General features: G+C 62.1%; 5 protein-coding genes across 5 annotated transcripts; 2 read left to right on the forward strand and 3 right to left on the reverse strand.

Annotated features, from left to right (window-relative positions):
* Positions 1-236: 236 nt before the first annotated feature.
* RHTO_01243 (dna-directed rna polymerase i subunit rpa43) lies at positions 237-1,784 on the reverse strand (the record flags this gene model as incomplete). Its single annotated transcript, XM_016414926.1, has 4 exons — positions 237-711; positions 771-1,137; positions 1,201-1,502; positions 1,582-1,784. 4 exons carry the CDS (start codon positions 1,782-1,784, stop codon positions 237-239), a joined length of 1,347 nt encoding a protein of 448 aa, XP_016273147.1.
* A 182-nt stretch (positions 1,785-1,966) lies between these two features.
* Positions 1,967-3,341, forward strand: RHTO_01244 (williams-Beuren syndrome critical region protein 22; the record flags this gene model as incomplete). The annotated part of the gene is made up of 7 exons (XM_016414927.1): positions 1,967-2,008; positions 2,089-2,186; positions 2,254-2,393; positions 2,500-2,596; positions 2,651-2,861; positions 2,948-3,231; positions 3,308-3,341. 7 exons carry the CDS (start codon positions 1,967-1,969, stop codon positions 3,339-3,341), a joined length of 906 nt encoding a protein of 301 aa, XP_016273148.1.
* A 420-nt stretch (positions 3,342-3,761) lies between these two features.
* Positions 3,762-5,519, reverse strand: RHTO_01245 (glycerophosphoryl diester phosphodiesterase; the record flags this gene model as incomplete). Its single annotated transcript, XM_016414928.1, has 7 exons — positions 3,762-3,884; positions 3,955-4,152; positions 4,222-4,421; positions 4,486-4,746; positions 4,827-4,880; positions 5,289-5,367; positions 5,439-5,519. The coding sequence occupies 7 exons, from the start codon at positions 5,517-5,519 to the stop codon at positions 3,762-3,764; spliced, it is 996 nt and encodes a 331-aa protein (XP_016273149.1).
* Positions 5,520-6,173: 654 nt separating this feature from the next.
* On the reverse strand, positions 6,174-9,905 carry RHTO_01246 (vacuolar import and degradation protein; the record flags this gene model as incomplete). The annotated part of the gene is made up of 12 exons (XM_016414929.1): positions 6,174-6,217; positions 6,329-6,380; positions 6,482-6,659; positions 6,727-7,357; positions 7,439-7,523; positions 7,610-7,797; positions 7,868-8,928; positions 9,009-9,318; positions 9,400-9,515; positions 9,600-9,708; positions 9,773-9,782; positions 9,897-9,905. The coding sequence occupies 12 exons, from the start codon at positions 9,903-9,905 to the stop codon at positions 6,174-6,176; spliced, it is 2,793 nt and encodes a 930-aa protein (XP_016273150.1).
* A 213-nt stretch (positions 9,906-10,118) lies between these two features.
* Positions 10,119-16,420, forward strand: RHTO_01247 (myosin heavy chain; the record flags this gene model as incomplete). The annotated part of the gene is made up of 17 exons (XM_016414930.1): positions 10,119-10,207; positions 10,627-10,729; positions 10,864-11,007; positions 11,063-11,138; positions 11,200-11,311; positions 11,416-11,674; positions 11,743-11,905; positions 11,989-12,104; positions 12,159-12,620; positions 12,679-12,876; positions 12,932-14,567; positions 14,629-15,458; positions 15,517-15,551; positions 15,612-15,720; positions 15,779-15,910; positions 15,969-16,278; positions 16,335-16,420. The coding sequence occupies 17 exons, from the start codon at positions 10,119-10,121 to the stop codon at positions 16,418-16,420; spliced, it is 4,860 nt and encodes a 1,619-aa protein (XP_016273151.1).
* Positions 16,421-16,445: the final 25 nt, after the last annotated feature.

The raw sequence follows: 16,445 nt of genomic DNA on the forward strand, positions 1-16,445 counted from the left end.
GGAGGGATCCTGATGGGCGGAGGAGGTAGAGCGCTGTCGAGAGGGGATAAGCAGACTCGTGAAGTTAGTAAATGAAGGAGAGCGAGAGGTCGCAGCGATACCCGCTTCTTCTCCTCGCCTCGTCCTGCTGACGAGCGATCGCTCCGACCGAATCGGCCTGATCAGCGAAGCGACGTGGCAAGAAATGACGCATCTGCCGATGCAACAGCTCGTGCTCAAGAAGTCGTCCCCAAGCCCTACACCTTCGCCTTCTTACTCTTCCTCACCTTCCCCTCTCCCTCCTCCTCCTTTACCTTCTCCGCCTTCCGCTTCTTGCTTGCCTTGGCCGTCTTGACAACCGGCACCGCAACCTCCGGCTCAGGCGACCGGCTGCTCTCCCTGTCATCCTCATCCTCGTCCTCCGAAGCAGACGAATCCTCATTCCGCCATGCGATGCCCTGTCCAGCCGCCGTCGCCCGTCCAGGTCGCGGAATGCCCGTTCCAACACGGTCGTCGTCGTCTCCATCGAATTCGCTCTCCTCCTCAGCGTCGCTGTCGGACTCGTCGTCCGAGTCGCGCGCACGCTTCTTGCCCTTCTTGAGCAGAGTCGAGGAGGCAGTGGGCGCGGAGGCGGTAGAGATGGATGAGCGGATGGCGGCGATGGCAGAGGGGGAGAAGGGGTCGGCGAGGAGGGAGCCGGTGCAGGAGAGGAGCGAGTTCGTGTTCGTCAAACTGCGCGAAACAAACATCAGCCCGGAAATCTCGCTCATGTGGAGAGAAGGTGTACGCACTCAACGAGGGTAAACTCCAGGCGACCGTCTGCACCGCCCAGCGGTTCTCGCGACTTGCGGTGAACCCACCATCCCTTCTCCGCATACGCGCCCTCCTCCTCCTCCTCCTTGACCTTCACTTCTTCCGCGTGCTCGTCCTCCTCTCCCTCGTCTTCCTCACGCTTCTCCGCCTTGGCAACGACCTTCGCAACATTCGTCGCAAGCGGTACTATCGCGTTCCGTCGCTCCATCACGACGGTAGGGACGGGGCATTCGGGATCGTACTCGTAGGTCGAAGTGGGGATGTGAGAGGAGGGAATAGAGGCGTTGAAGAGGTTGTGCAGAAGAAGGGAGACGTGTGAGGGTGTGGCGAGGGTGAGAGTGCCGACTGACGAGGGATTCGCATCAGTTCGGTTCATAGAAGCTATTGGGGAGAGGGGCGCGAACTCACCAACTTTCATCCCCACTCGTGGTCGCCAACCGACACCTTCCCACTCCACATTTGCGAGAGTAAAGCCGCTACCGTCGACCATGGGCAGCGTCTTCAGCCGAACAACCTCCTGCTCCTCGTCGTCTTCGTCTCCGTTTGCGGCGCCGGGTTGAGGCGAAGAGAGCAGTGATCGCGGGTCCTTAGCGGACACGGAATGAAGGTTATCGAAGGGGCAGAGGGCGGCGGGGAAGGAAGCGGCGGGGTGGACGAAGCGAGGAGTCGGGGAGAAGGACAGCAGGACGGCACGAATGGGCGGCAGGTAGCTGTGCGGTCGCCGCGATGCATGCATCAGTCACTGAGGTCGAGTACACGCAACTGAACAGCGCAATGAGGGGTACTCACCGCATAACCCATCCCGCGAGGACCTCCCTGACGCCGTCCATTCCTCCGTCGTGGCCCGGGAACATGTTGTCACCCTTTCCAGCGAAGACTGGCGCGATTGGCAGCCTCATCGTCGCCTTGAACGAGACGAACTCGGACGAGGACGAGGGGTCGCTGCGGACCGAGGCGAGGCGGAGTGAGGCGGCTGCTGTTGCGGCTGCCATGGTTCGGGCGGTGTAGCAGGGTGTCCCAGCAGTCCAGCGAGTCTATCCAAGCCCTCCAAGCGTGCGTGCGAGCGAGTTGTCGGCGGTTGACCTCGTCCAAGCTGAGCGAGCGGGTCTCTCTCGCCAGAACAAGTCGCTCGCTCGCTCAAACAGCGCTTGTACGGTGCTGTACTGCTTCCAGGATGTCTGGAAACCGACCTGAACACATCGCGCCGCCCGAAGTCGTGCGTTCCCGCGTCGTCTCCTCGTCTCGCATCCTCATCAGGTAACGGAGCAACTCGACCAACCTCGCCCGCACGCGCAGTTCTACAATGCTGGAGAGGCGGCCAAGTACACCAACAACACGCGCGTCCAGTCTATCCAGGCGGAGATGACCTACCGCTGCCTCGAACTCCTCGACCTGTTCGTTCACCCCTCCCCACTTGGCGTCTTCCGGCCTCTAGCTCACCACGCTCCCTTCCTCACGCAGCCCGACGTCAGCCATGGACGAGGAGGTCCCGCGATCAAGCTTCCTGCTGGATATTGGCGCCGGAAGTGGGCTTAGCGGCGAGATCTTGACGGAGGAGGGTCACCAATGGGTCGGAATGGATGTCAGCGGTGGCATGCTGGGTGCGCCCTATTCTCCGCTGCGTTGCCTGGAGACATTGCTATCGCGTGGCGGCCTCACCGTTCTTGCGCGAACTCGGAAACTAACCCGTTCTGTTGCTCTCCGCAGAGGTCGCTCTCGAGCGGGAAGTCGAAGGCGACTTGATGCTCGCCGACATCGGCCAAGGCATCCCTTACCGACCCGGTTCCTTCGACGGCGCAATCTCGTTCGTCTCCTTCCCGCTCTTCTCCCCCCACCTGCTCACCACGTCCCTCCGCAGCGTCTCCGTCCTCCAATGGCTCTGCAACGCCGACTCGTCCGCCCACTCTCCCGCCCAACGCCTCCTCCGATTCTTCACCGACCTCTTCGGCTGCCTACGAAAAGGCTCGCGCGCGGTCTTCCAGTTCTACCCCGAGAGCGATGAGCAGGTCAAGTTTATCATGACGCAGGCGACACGGGCTGGGTTTGGCGGTGGCTTGTGTGTCGACTACGTGAGTTGGGAGGGAGCTTTCTCGTTGCCGTCAGGGGATTTTTGCGGACAGCTGACTAGGCATTGATCGACTCCCGTACGTCGCAGCCCAACTCGAGCAAGAAGAAGAAGTTCTACCTAATCCTCTTCGCCGGCCAACCCATAGTCGGCGGCAAACCCCAACCCATCTCCGTCCCTCAAGGCCTGTCAGACGAGCCCTCGACCGTCTCATACGAGAAGAAGCGTGCGGATGCCGAGACGCGCAAGAAGCTCAGTCGGAAGGGCAAGGGCAAGCGCGGGTTGAAGGGTGGGGAGGGGGCGAAGGAGTTTGTGTTGAGGAAGAAGGAACTGTATAGGCAGAAGGGCAAGGAGGGCGTGCCGAGGGACTCGAAGTGCGTTCCCCTCTTGACGGCTATGTCGTCGGTCGCTTCTGCTTTACTGACTTGCCCCATTCGTTGTTGCGCACAGGTACACCGCCCGTCAACGGAAACCTCGCTTCTGACCCGCTCCTTCGCTCTCTCTCACCTGTCTCTTCGCATCGCCCGCTCGATCCTGTTGTCCTCTTTACGCAAACCTGCCATCCCATCCGCTTTCGTCCTCTCGGCAAACGAGTGAGGCGAGAGAGAAACCGTCTTGCTAAGCACAAACAACGACGCGACGCGAGGGGAGTTCTACATGCGAAAAGGACGAGAAAGGACGAGGGAAAGGGTGTATGAAAAGATGAGGACAAGCAAGTTTGTCGTGTATGTGCGAGATCGAGGAGTGTCTATGGCAGGCGAGGAGGAAAGATGACGAGGGGACTGGCGGCAACATGAGAGTCGGAAAGACTAGAGGCGGGAGTTTGGAGTCGATGCGTTTGCGGAGAGGAACCCAAAAGATGCAAAGTCGTAGGTCGGAAGGCGAGGCGAGTAAGGTCGAAGGTTTAGGCGCCGACTCGAGCGGCAGGCGGTGGGCGAGCGAGTGGGACGGACGCGACTGGCGGGGCGGGTCGGAACGCGCCTCCTACTTTCGTGAGGAGGTAGGCTTCCCAAGACGAGATGAGGTACTGCGCGCACACACATACACCCTCGCATCAGCCTCCGCGTGAGAGAGAGAGTCCGAGGGGAAGGACGCACATTCGCGATGCCGGAATACCAAACGCTCGACCACTTGAACAACGCGGTCGTCTCGCGCGCGACCTTGTCCCAATCTTGCTCCATCTCTGCACGGAGGTCGAGCAGCTCTTTCGTCCGGTCGGTCAGGATGGCCTTGGCGCCCCACTTCGTCGCCTCGATCATCTCGTTCCGCGCGTTGACCGTCCAAACCGTCAAGTCCTGTCCAAACCCTCGTCCGTCAGCACAGGTCCCCATCGAGGTCTCGGGGGCGAAAAAAGCGCGACGCACCTTTCCCTCCCTCTGACACTCAGTCCTAAACCTCTCTCCCTCATTCGTACACATACTCGCAAAGTTCATGCTAAACGTGTCGCACGCGTCCCAGAAGTACCTCCTCGCCAACGCCGGACTCATCCCGATGTGGGCGCGACGACAGTAGGGGAGGTGGCGGACTGCGGGCTCGATGTATTTCGGGTGCCAGAGGCCGAGGACTGTGTGCGGGCGAGCGTCAGCGAGTGCGAGCGAGAGCGCGGGAGAGGAAGAGAGAGAACGCACGAAGTCGCGGCGCAAGTTTCGTCTCGAACCCGTCATGTCCCTCGACAATCTCCCTCATCAGCCCAAACAACTTCTCCGGCTCGTTATCGACCTTGATGTCGATATTCAGCAAGACGTGTTCGTTCCCCGGACGCATGAGGAGGTCGATCGTCTCTTTGAACGTCGGGATCTTCTGGTGAGGAGACTTGTTGGTCCGGAGCTGGTCGAGCCCGTTGTAGTAGTTCTGCGTCTGGATTCGACCCGTGCCGTTCGTGGTGCGGTCTGCGCGAGAAGCGACGAGGGTTGGTCTGGATCCGCCCCGCGAGCGAGGCGGGCAGAGGTGGGTGAGGTGCGTTACTCACCCAGGTGCGGGTCGTGGAAGACGATGATGACGTTGTCGGCCGTGACGTGGACGTCTGCGCGCGATAGGAAGCGAGAGGGCGGAGGTGTCAGCGGGTTGTTCTCGTTCGCCAGGTTTCGGCAGGCTGCTCCCGCCCAACGTCCTCCGCCGCCGACTGAAGCGACTCCCAAGCATCGGGAGATTGAACTCGAGCTGCTGTAGACGCTGCAAGCCTTTCGGCGCGTCTCCGAACACCCACTCCTCGCCCTCCCTCGTCCCGCACGTGCAAGATCTTCCGACCTCCCTCTTGCTCGCTGCCTTGCTCGTTCCGCTCCTCGCTGCATCCGTTCTCCCTTCAATGCCCCTCCTCCCTCTCCAACCACTCAACGTCGCATCCCAAACGCGCCCTCCTCAAAAATAGCCATTCTCCTCCATCAAGACCCCTCGTCGAGTCGCGGAAAGCGCAAGAAAGAAAGAAACGCACCCGTCTCGATCCCCTCCGCTCCATCCTTAATAGCCGCCTCGAAACTAGCCAACGTGTTCTCCGGGAACGCTGCTGAAGCCTGTTGACCACCACGCCCCTCGAGAGGTCAGTACGGCCGAGAGAGAGCGAGGGGAGGCAAGGGAGACGCACGCCGCGGTGGCCCCAACACAGGGGTACGCGTTCGATCGAGGATTTCTTTGGCAGTGTTGGGCGCACGGGAGGGGAGGACATGGCGAGTGTCGCGAGGGATGTCCGGAGGAGGTGCGGAGGCGAGGGCCGAGTGAGGCGTGTGAGGCGAGCGGTGGTGGTGCGGATGGGGAGTGTCGGGTACAGTGTGCGGTTGAGAGTCTATCGTATGCGGTCACACGTGCGCACGGGCGAGAGAGAGCGCGAGAGAGTCAGCTGAGCTCGTCGAGTGGCATGTCCGAGGCGAGCGCGAGAGGGTGGCACGCGCCCTCGAGGGTGCGCTCATCGTGCTGCTGGTGTGGTGGGTGCACTCACCGTGTGTGTAGAGTGCTATCGCGCACAACCAACCGCTCCAGGAGAGAGCGTGGGAGAGAGAGAGAGCGAGCAGCCACAGCGCGCAACGCACGTTCTCCTGCGCGACTCGCTGATGTCAACGTGCGCGCTCGCTCACACCCCCTTTTCTCCCGAGCGTAGTGTAGTGTGGGCTGGCATTGCAGAAAGTGTAGTCGTACACAGACTCGAACGAATTCATCCAGCCGGGAGAGAACCGAGAGAAGAGCGCCGACTTGCGAGACGACGGGGGGTGGCGAATGGCGAGAACGGCGTCGAGCGGGTGTGGGAGAAAGGCGAACTGTAAGTAAGACTGGTTCGGACGAAGCTGAGTGGCGCAGAGGGCCGCGAGGGAAGAGTGAGAGGCGCTCAGAGACCGTCCCAGGTCTGTACGATGGACGCGCGCGTCGGGGCTGCGGGAAGAGGCGAGTCGTGTCAGTCACACCCGTACTACCGGAAGGAACCTAGCTCGGACCGCTCAACGCAGCCGAGCAAGGCACAACGGGTGACGAGACGAGACGCACCCTTGAGCTTCTTCTTCTCCTCGACAAAGACGTTCTCCGGGAGGGTGACGATCTGTCACCACGTAGGAGCAAGTCAGCCCGTCCAGCTCTTCTTCAGCCACTCGCGCGCCGACACCCCCAGCGTCGAGCGCAAGACAGGCGGAGACGACTCACAATCTCCCTATCTCCCCCAAACTTGAAGTTATCCGCCACGACCTCCTCCGAGAACCTCCTGAGCGTGTAATTACTCGTGTTGCCCGCTTTCACTTGGCGGAAGTTCCACGCGACGATGAACGGGCCGGTCGAGGTGACTATTGTGCGTTCGGGGTCGCCCGAGAGAGAGGCGTTGAACCTGTGAGCGCGGGCACGAGCGTCAGCGAGTGCGAGTGAGTGGGGAGCTTGTGGGAGGGGGAACGCACTTGGCAGGCGTGAACGACACCCCCTCTCCACCCTGCACCTCCTGCATATGCGCAACATGTTCCGGTTTGAGCGTCAACCTCCTCGGCGTCGGTTTCTCCGCCGCCGGGAAACTCCTATCGAACCCGAGTTGGCCTGCGTATTTCGACGACGAGGATTCGGGGATCATGGTGTCGATGAGGAGGAGGTAGGTACGGCATGTGGCGAGGAGCCAGCGACCGTCTGCCGAGACGTCGACGCCGATGATTGGGTCTCCGAGCGCAGGAAGGGCAGTCTTGGCGTTCTTGCCGAGCTTGTCGAACAACCGGATATCGCCTTTCGAACTCGCGACCGCCAAACGTCCAGACTCGGTCGTCGCGGCAGCTGAAAAGTCGGCCTTGGTCGCATACTGCTTGTACTCGCTCTCGACGAGCTTGGAGCCGCTCAAGCGCGGATCGATACGGAACAACCCGTTGTGCGAGTGCCCGATAAAGGTCTGTTGTTGAGTCGTCTGGGCAAACTTCGAGTCGGGGAGGAAGTTGGAGACGGAAAAGTCGGAAGACACTTTGTACTCGTCGACCACCTTGCCCGTCTCGAGGTCGAGGCGGTAGAGCGAGCCTGGCGCGAGCGGGTTTTGCAGGATCATCGATGTGTCTGCGCGTGCCCGTGACCCAGAATCAGCTGCTAGCTTGTAGGGGAGCTCGGGGAAGGTGAGCGGGAAGCGCGCCGACGCACCCTGGTTGTGCAGCATCACCTTGCCCGGCGTGAAGCCCTTCTTGTCCGGCGTCGCGATGTTGACGATGCTCGTCACAAACTTGAGCTGCACCCGTCCACCAGCACCATATCAGCCCACCCGTCTCGCAGAACGACGGCACGACTCAGCCGGAGTTTCGGGACAAGACGCACCTTCTTGCCACCCTCGCGCTGCTGCTTGAACACCCCAATCATGTCCCCCTGCACGACAAACGACAAGTCCTCCTTGTAGCCGACTGCGAGAGCCGAGTTCTTCGGGCGCTTCTTCGCGCCGATTGCGGGGCGAGAGGGACGCTTCGAGGTGAAGGCGCGCGAGGCGGACGGGGCGCGGACTTGATCGTCTGTGCGCGTGCGAGACGGTCGGGGAGCGTCAGGAGGGCACAGCGGGAGAGAAAGTGTGTGACAACGCACCGGAATCGTACTCGTCGTCGTCGCTCTCCGGCACCGGCTCAGGCTCTTCCTCCTCGCTCTCCTCCTCCTCCTCCTCCTCCTCCTCCTCCTCCTCCTCCTCTTGCGCCTCGGCGTCCTCCTCCTGCGCATCCCACATCTCCGCATCCTCCTCCAACCAAGCCTTCCTCGCATACTCCCTGTCGTCCTCCTTCAACTTCCCCCAGCTCCCCGCGCCCCACTTGTCCTCAAACAACGCGGCGCTGACGCTCGCTTGCAACGCGCCGAAGGCCTCGTCCGTCGAGAGGCGTAGGAGCCACGTGTATGTGATGGGCTGCGAATCGTCAGAGGAGGGAGGAGCGGTGTAGTTGAAGACCATCGCGCGCTCCTTCTCCGCAAAATTGACCGTCGTCTCAGCCGTGATAGCTTGAGAGACCCACACGTCCGCCTCCTTGCCCACCGACTCGACAACGAGCCAATGCCCCTTCACAGCCTGACCGAGTTTGTACAACCCGGCTTTGACAGAGTCGTCTTGGAGCATGAAGAGGCCGGTCGCGCGGTCGTAGAGATGGAGAGAGGCGAGGACGGTGATGACTGGTGCGGGAGCATCGGAGGAGGCGGAGGGAGCGGCGGGAACGGGCGGACGAGGCATAGGCGGGGCGATGGGGTCTTCGACCGGGACGGGCGCGGCTTTCGCCTTACCCTTGCCTTTCGCGGGAGACGCCGTCGTCTTCTGCGCCGCTCCGCCTCCGACAGTCGCCTTCTGCATCAACTGTTGCGCCAACTCGTCTCCGCTATCGTCCTCCCCTTCCCGCGCTTCATCAAACGCATCCTCCTCATCCGAGTCAGGCGAGACGCTCGTTGTCCTTGGCCCGACGGCAGGCGCCTCGTCGTCGGACTCGGCATCGGGAGAGGTAGCGCGGAAGAGAGGCACTTTGGAGGTGGAGACGGGCGGAGGCAGGCGGGAGGTGGTGGCGGGTGTCGCGTTTGAGGCGGCGGCGGGCTTGGAGGGCGTAGCGGCGGGAGGGTCGGTTGGCGGGAGAGTCGGGTAGAGCGAAGACGAGGCGGGCTGTTGTGGGGCGCGTCTGGAAGGGGAGACTCTCGAGGATCAGTACGCGGTCTGCAACGAGTAGCTCGCGAAGAAAAGGCTAGTCTGCCCACTTACTCGACCTTGAACTCCTCCTCGAGCGTCTCCTCAACCCTCCTCGCCTCCCTCTCGTCCTCAGGCCACTCCCTCGCCTCCTTCCTCTCCCACATGCACCTCCAGCACAACCTCTCAAACTCCTCCGCCTGACTCGCACTCACGCTCCCATCACTTGGTAGGACAAACTCGAACTCGTCGTCCGGACCGTCGCCGTCGGGGTCGAGCCAGGTGAAGGAGAGCGGGGAGGAGGTCGAGCTGGAGATGGGGTCGAGCGACGGGCCGAGCGAGAGGAAGAGGCTCGAGTCGAGGAGGAAGGAGCGTTCGTCCGAGTCTGCGCGACGTTCCCGACAGATTAGCTTGTGCCTCGGAGCGGGGATAAAGACTTGGTTGGTAGGAGAGTCGGGCAACGCACTCTCGGCGTCCTCCTCGAGCAGCTGCTCCTCGCCCTCCTGGAAGGCCCTCGTCACGACAAGCTGGTACATGTGCGCATGGGTCGTCCGCCTGATTGACAGCGACGCATCAATGAAGCTGGGTGCGTCAGTCACGCGAAAGCGGCAAAAGGTCAGCGCCCGCCTTCGCAAGTAAGCCCGACAGAGGCCCACGGCTACGCACATGCACTCCCTACTTCCCTTGACCGAGTCTGGACGAACGAGGAAGAGCCTGCCGCCGTCGAGGGTCGTGAGTTCGGGAGCGGGTCCGCTCTGTCCACTGATGCCGAAGACTGCGAGTGAGCGCGCGAATGGTCAGCTCAAAACGTCGGGCAGTGGGCTTTTGCTCGTACTTACGGCGATTGACCTGTTGCCGGCGAGAGTGGGTTTGATGAGGAGTTGGATGATGATGAAGGAGTGGAGAAGTCGGAGAGCTCGTCAGCGGCAGGGTGTGGCGAGCGGATGTGCTCCTCGTACGCACGAGAAACATGCTCGCAGTGAGCTTGCTGGCCTGGCTGGCTCTCGAGGTGAGCTGTGCGGTGCAAGGGAGCAGAGCGAGGACTTGGGCGTTTGTATTCATTCCAATACAACTCGAGTTTGTATTCAGTTGGATTACCCCAGATCATTGTCTCCGTTTGTAATCAACTGAATACAAACTCATCCGGCTCGCTCTGTCTTGCTCTCGGTCACTACTCTCGCCGCTATGGCGCAGCCGGGGCACAGACGGCTTCGCTCACAGCACCAATTCGCTCAGGACCAGGCTGCGCTCGCCCAGTGGAACTCAAACAAGTGGTTCGTCGACTCTCTCCTCGCGCACCGCCTCCGACAACCAAAGACGGGCTTCGACTGCGACGACCACCGCATCGCAGGGCTTGTGGGTGGTCGTGTTGTGACGCTGGAGTATATTGTGAGGGATTGGACGCGTCGGCGGACTCGGAAGGGCGCGATCATCGTGGTCGAGGACCGTGTGTTGAGTGAGGCGAGGGACGGTTGGCGGGACTCGCTGTGCAGCACTGAGGCGGCTGGGAGGGTCCACGGCGCCTTCAGGACCTCGTGCAGTAGTCGGGCCGAGCTACCCACGGCTCCGCGCTCGTCTCACCGTCCGCGACAGACCCGCTGACCTCCTCGTTTCGCTCCTCTCCGCCAACGCAACCACCCCGTCGTCATCCTCTCGACCTCCTGTCCATGCCACAACGCTCTCATACACGCAGGGTCTGGGTCCCTGATCAGGAGAAGAGATATGTCGCGGGACATGTCGTGAAGGAGAATGCCGAGGAGGGGACGAGTACGGTTGCGCTTGACAGCGGGGAGGAGGTGCGTCCTTCCCGCCTCCTTGCTTGGGCAGCCATCTGTTGAGGAGGGAGCCCTCAACCGAGTCTCCCTCAGTGAAGATTGGACGACGAGGGACGCGAACGGAACTCGAGCTGACTTTCTTTCCTCCTCTACAGATGCGCAGCGTCGAATCCGACCTCCTCACGCGCGTCAACCCACCCAACTTTGACGGCGCCGAAGACATTGCCGACCTGACCTACCTGAACGAGGCGTCGGTCGTGCACAACTTGCGGGTCCGGTATCAGCGGGGGGAAATCTACGTGCGTCCCGCGCGACGAGTGGAAGGGACGTACTGACGCCGAGTGTGGCGAACAGACGTATTCGGGACTCTTCCTCGTCGCCGTCAACCCGTACCGCTCGCTTCCCATCTACACTCCCCAAGTCATCGAATGTGCGTTCGCCATTCCTCCGGGTCTACGCAGACTCTCTACTCACCCGTTGACCGCGCGCAGCATACAAGTCTGCGCGGAGAGACCAGAACCCGCCTCATGTGTTTGCGGTCGCGGAAAAGGCGTGGCAGAATATGCTTCAGCAGCGGGATCAGAGTCAGAGCGTGTTGGTGACGTGAGTATTGCTCTTCTCGTCGACGTCTCTGCCCGTCTGTCGAGGGTGTGGGGGGACGCCTGCTCCAGAAGAACACGCCGCTGACTCGGAACGCGATGCCGCAGCGGCGAATCCGGCGCAGGAAAAACCGAGAACACGAAGAAGGTGATCCAATACCTCGCCGCGATCGCCGCCGACCCCCTCCCAACCTCCTCCTCCTTCGACCTCCTCGCACGCCAAGCACATGCCGATGCGACGCTCAACCCGTCGGGTGGGAAGGCGAAGAAGCTCGGACAACTCGAGAGGCAAATCCTCGAGGCGAACCCGATTCTTGAGGCGTTTGGAAATGCGCAGACTGTCAAGAACAACAACTCGTCTCGTTTCGTACGTTCACCTTCACCTCTCTGGCTTCTTACCCAGCGAGACCTGCTGACGATTGCTCGAGTGGGCAGGGCAAATTCGTCCGGATCTTCTTCAACTCGCTCGGCGCGATTGCCGGCGCCAACGTCGACTGGTACCTCCTCGAGAAGTCGCGCGTTACGGCCAGGTCGAAGGAGGAGCGCAGCTTCCACGTCTTCTTCCAGCTTTTGCGAGGGGCGGATCGGGGGCTGTTGAGTACGTCATTCTGCTCGCCAGCAGGTTCGGCCGCTAGCTGGCTGCACGACTGAGCTGACGAAGCGTGTCGATCTTGAGCGCAGAGCAACTCCTCCTTTCGGATGAGGCGTCGAGCGGCAGCAAGGGCTTCGAGTACCTCAAACATTCGCGGCAGGATGTTGACGGGATGGACGATCGCGAGGAATGGAAAGCGCTCGTCGTGCGTCTTTCGCTGCTAAAGTCCCGGAGCGTCCACTCACCTGGTCTTTCATAGCGCGCCCTCAACACCGTCGGCTTCACCTCGGCCGAGCAACTCACGCTCTTCAGCATCATCGCCACCATCCTGCACCTCGGCCAGCTCACCCTCTCCGTCTCCGGCACCTCCACCGCGCACCTCTCCTCCCGCGCCGCACTCGAGAAAGCCGCCTTCCTCCTCGGCGTCTCGCCCGACTCGTTGCACAACGCTCTCCTCCGCCCGAAAGTCAAGGCCGGTCGTGAGTGGGTCACGCAGGCGCGCACGAAGGACCAGGTTGTCGACGAGATTGGCGCGTTGAGCAAGAGCTTGTACGAGAAGAACTTTGGAGCGCTCGTCGATCGCATCAATCGCAGTCTGGAGGGAGGAGCGGTGCTGGGCCCGCAGGGGAAGAAGACGTTCATTGGCGTGCTCGATATCGCCGGCTTCGAGATCTTCGAGACGAACGGCTTTGAGCAGCTCTGCATCAACTTGACGAACGAGGTGCGCTCGTCCACGCCGTCTTGCGATTCGCAGGGCTGACCTGCCCTTCTTCCCGCAGAAACTCCAGCAGTTCTTCAACCACCATATGTTCGTCCTTGAGCAAGAAGAGTACGCGCGCGAAGACATCAGTTGGGACTTCGTCAACTTCGGCCTCGAGCTCCAGCCGACTATCGACCTCATCGAGAGTACGAACCCGATGGGCGTCTTGGCGTGCCTTGACGACGCGAGTATCATGCCGAAGGCAACAGACGCCAGCGTGCGTACCCTCTTCTGAACGCCTGAGGATCGCTTGCTAAAGTTTGCTCGCGCAGTTCACCGACAAGCTTCACCAGCTCGCGTCCGAGAAGCCGACGCCGACACCCTTCACCAAGTATGCGCCGTCACGCCTCGAGCGAGGCTTCACGATCTCGCACTACGCCGGCAAGGTCGAGTACCGGACGGACGGCTGGCTCGACAAGAACCGCGACCCGCTGAACGACAACATCACCTCGCTCCTCGCCACATCCTCCAACTCTTACGTCGCCACGCTCTTCGCCGAGTATGCCGAACCCGAAGCAGGCTCGACGCTCGACGTTGTCGCACCTCGCGCTCGCGTGAGGAAGGGCGCCTTCCGCACGGTCGGCCAGCGACACAAGGAACAGCTCGCTGTCCTGATGTCGCAGCTCAACGAGACGCAGCCGCACTTTGTCCGCTGCATCGTGCCAAACCTGCACAAGTCGCCTACCGAGATCGACGTCCCGCTCGTCCTCGACCAGCTGCGGTGCAACGGTGTCCTCGAAGGAATTCGCATCGCCCGCCTCGGCTACCCCAACCGACTCCCCTTCTCCGAGTTCCGTCGCAGGTTCGAGCTGCTCGCGCCAGCCGGCTCCATTCCGAACGGTTTCGTCGACGGTGCGCAGGCGTGCTCGACCATTCTTTCGCACCTCCAGCTCGACCCGCACACCTACCGCCTCGGTCTTACCAAAATCTTCTTCAAAGCCGGCATCCTCGCCGAGCTCGAAGAGCGCCGTGACGACTACCTCTCTGGCATCGTTACCAAGGTTCAGGCCGCATGCCGACGCTTTGTCGCCCGACGCCAAGCCGTCAAGGTCCTCCACCGCGCGCAGGCCGTGCGGACGATCCAGCGCAACGCTCGTATCTACGCCGAGCTCCGCGACTGGCCGTGGTGGCCGCTCTTCCAGCGCGTGCGCCCCCTACTGGCAGCGGCACGGACGGACGACGAGCTGCGACGCAAGGAGGCCGAGCTGGTCGAGGCGAAGAAACGTGCTGAGGCGGAGGAAAAGGAGCGCGAGAAGTTGCTTGCCCTGCAGGCAGAGCTCGAGCAGGCGCAGCAGGAGATGTCGCAGCGGCTCGAGGCGGAGAAGAGTCTCAGCGTCGAGAAGGAGGCGCTCCTGCTCCGATCGAAGGAGCGCGAGGCGGCGTTGCAAGATGCCTTGCAGGCGGCCGAGCAGGACTACGACACCGTCAGCTCGCAGCTCGACCGCGCGATGGAGGGGAAACGCGCCGTCGACGAGCGACTGGCGGGCTTGAACGATGCCTACGCCAACCAGACCAAGCTCGTCGAGACTCTCCAGCAGGCCCAGGCGGCGTGGAAGGCCAAGGAGGCCGAGTTGGCGAGCCAGACGAGCGTGCAGACCGCCGAATGGGAGCGCATCAACTCGGAGCGCCAGAAGAACGCCGACCTCGTCCTCGATCTCAAGCGTCAGCTTTCCGAGCTCAACCAAGATCGTCGCCGCGAGCAGGAGCGCCTCAATACGTCTCTCAAGACCGCTCAGGACCGCCTGGCAAGCGAGACGGCGGCTTCGACCGAGGCTCGAACCAAGATCGTCTCACTCGAGGCGGACGCTCGGGCGGCCAAGGCGGAAGTGGCCGCGCTTCAGCTGGCGCAGCAGGACAATGAGGAGAACCTCAAGTTGCGAGAGGCGGAGCTCGCTCGTTTGCGTTCAGGTGCGTCGGCATCTTTCCTCCGCCGCGTCCGACGAGCGACTACTGAGCTCTTCGCCCGCAGAGTTCGCAGCAGCAAGGGAGCAAGGCGAAGTGGCTGCGGCGCGGGCTCGTGAGGCGGAGGCTGCGGTGGCATCCCTACAGCAGCAGCTCGAAGCCGAGACCGCCGCGCTTCAGTCGAGCCGAACTGCCGAAGAGCGAGCTGCCGGCGACCTCCTCGCGCTCAAGAAGCTCGTCGACGAACAGGCAAGTGACCAGCAGCGAACAGCAGAACTCGCCAAGATGCGCGAGGCCGAGATTCAAGACCTCCGCTTCCAGCTGTCGAAGACGTCGTCGGAACTCGCAATCGCTCAGCGCGAGTCCATGAAGAAGGCGGAACAGCTTCAGACGGAGCTCGACTCGGCGCGCAAGGATGGTCAAGCGGCGCAGGCGGCGAAGCACGATCTTGAGCGCAAGGTCGCGTCGCAGTCGTCGACGATCACGCGGCTCGAAGCGCGGACTGAGCAGCTCGAGCGGGCTCAGCAGGCGCACGACCTCGAATTCGAGCTTTTGCGCACGAAGACGGCCGAGCAGCTGCTGCAGGAGCGGGAGAAGTGGGAGAAGCAGTTGCGCGAGACGCGCGACCAGTTCGAGGTCTTGGAGGATGCGGCTGTCCAGGCGAAGCGCGACCGCGATGCGGCCCTGCGCGTTGTCGAGGCGTACAAAGCGCTGCTTGAGACAGAGCAGGAGACCGTGCGCGCCCGAGTTGCGGAGAAGGCGAAACTCGAGGCCCAGGTCGACCAGCAGCATCTCGTCCTCGCCGACCTCGACAAGATCAACGGTGACTTGCGCGCCGAACTCGCTTCGACCAAAGCCCGCCTTGTTGTCGCGGAGGAGAAGGCAGGACGGACAGTCGTGCGTGACGGTTCCCCGTTCTTCTTCTCCTGCAGTACGCTCACTCTCCCGTTCGCAGGTCGAGCATATCCGCGTACTGGAAGAGGCGCAAAGGTGTGCACCGTTCCATCTCATCCCTCCTGGAGTGTCGAGCTCACCCTGAACGCTACACAGGCTGCAAAACCTCGAGATGGACCGCATGCGCGCCGACCGAGACAAGCGCGACGCTTACGTCCGTACCCTCGAGCGAGCTCGTACCGCTCTCACGCAATCTCTCGAAGACGTGCGTGCTGCCGCAGGATGCGTCCGTTGACAGCTCGCTGACCCTCTTTTGCGATCAGCTTCAACACGAGCGCGAGGCGGAGCGCCGCGCAGCGTTCGCCAACCGGGCGCCCAAGGATCCGACTGTTGATCGCCTCAACGATGCCCTGGCGAGCGAGAAGAAGGTTCGCGAGCTTGCCGAGCTCAACGTCGTGCGTTGCCCCCCCTGCGAACGAAATGGGCACCGGCTAACGCTCCTCGCGTCTGCAGTCTCGCCTTCACTCCGAGGTAGAGCACCTGAACTCGTCGCTCGACTCGTCGAAGGCCGAAGTGGCCGACCTCAAGCGTCGCAACGCTCAGATCGAGCGCGAGCTGCAGAAGGTCGCTGCCTCCGACTACGGTCAGAACGTTGCGTCGCCTGTCAAGACTTTCGCGCCGACTCTGCGGGACCCTCAGCCACGTACGATGCAAGAGAGTCGACTCGCCAATGCCTTGCCGGAAACGCCTGCACCGCGGGCGAACGGGCTTCGAAGCGAAGGACCGTACGGCTCGGGTTATGGCGGCGTGCATGCCTCGCGGAGTGAGTGCGAGCCTTCACACCGCGCTTTTCGCAACGCTGACGCCAAGTTACTGCAGCATCCGTCGACCTCAAGCGCGCATCTCTTCAATTCGCTCCTCCTCCCGCCGGTCCCAACTCGCCGCGTCGCCGCAACTACGAGTGATGCCTCCTTCGTCCTCCCTTCTGCA

The sequence above is a fragment of the Rhodotorula toruloides genome (genome assembly GCF_000320785.1).
Source record: "Rhodotorula toruloides NP11 unplaced genomic scaffold Scaffold12, whole genome shotgun sequence".
NCBI lineage: Eukaryota > Fungi > Basidiomycota > Microbotryomycetes > Sporidiobolales > Sporidiobolaceae > Rhodotorula > Rhodotorula toruloides.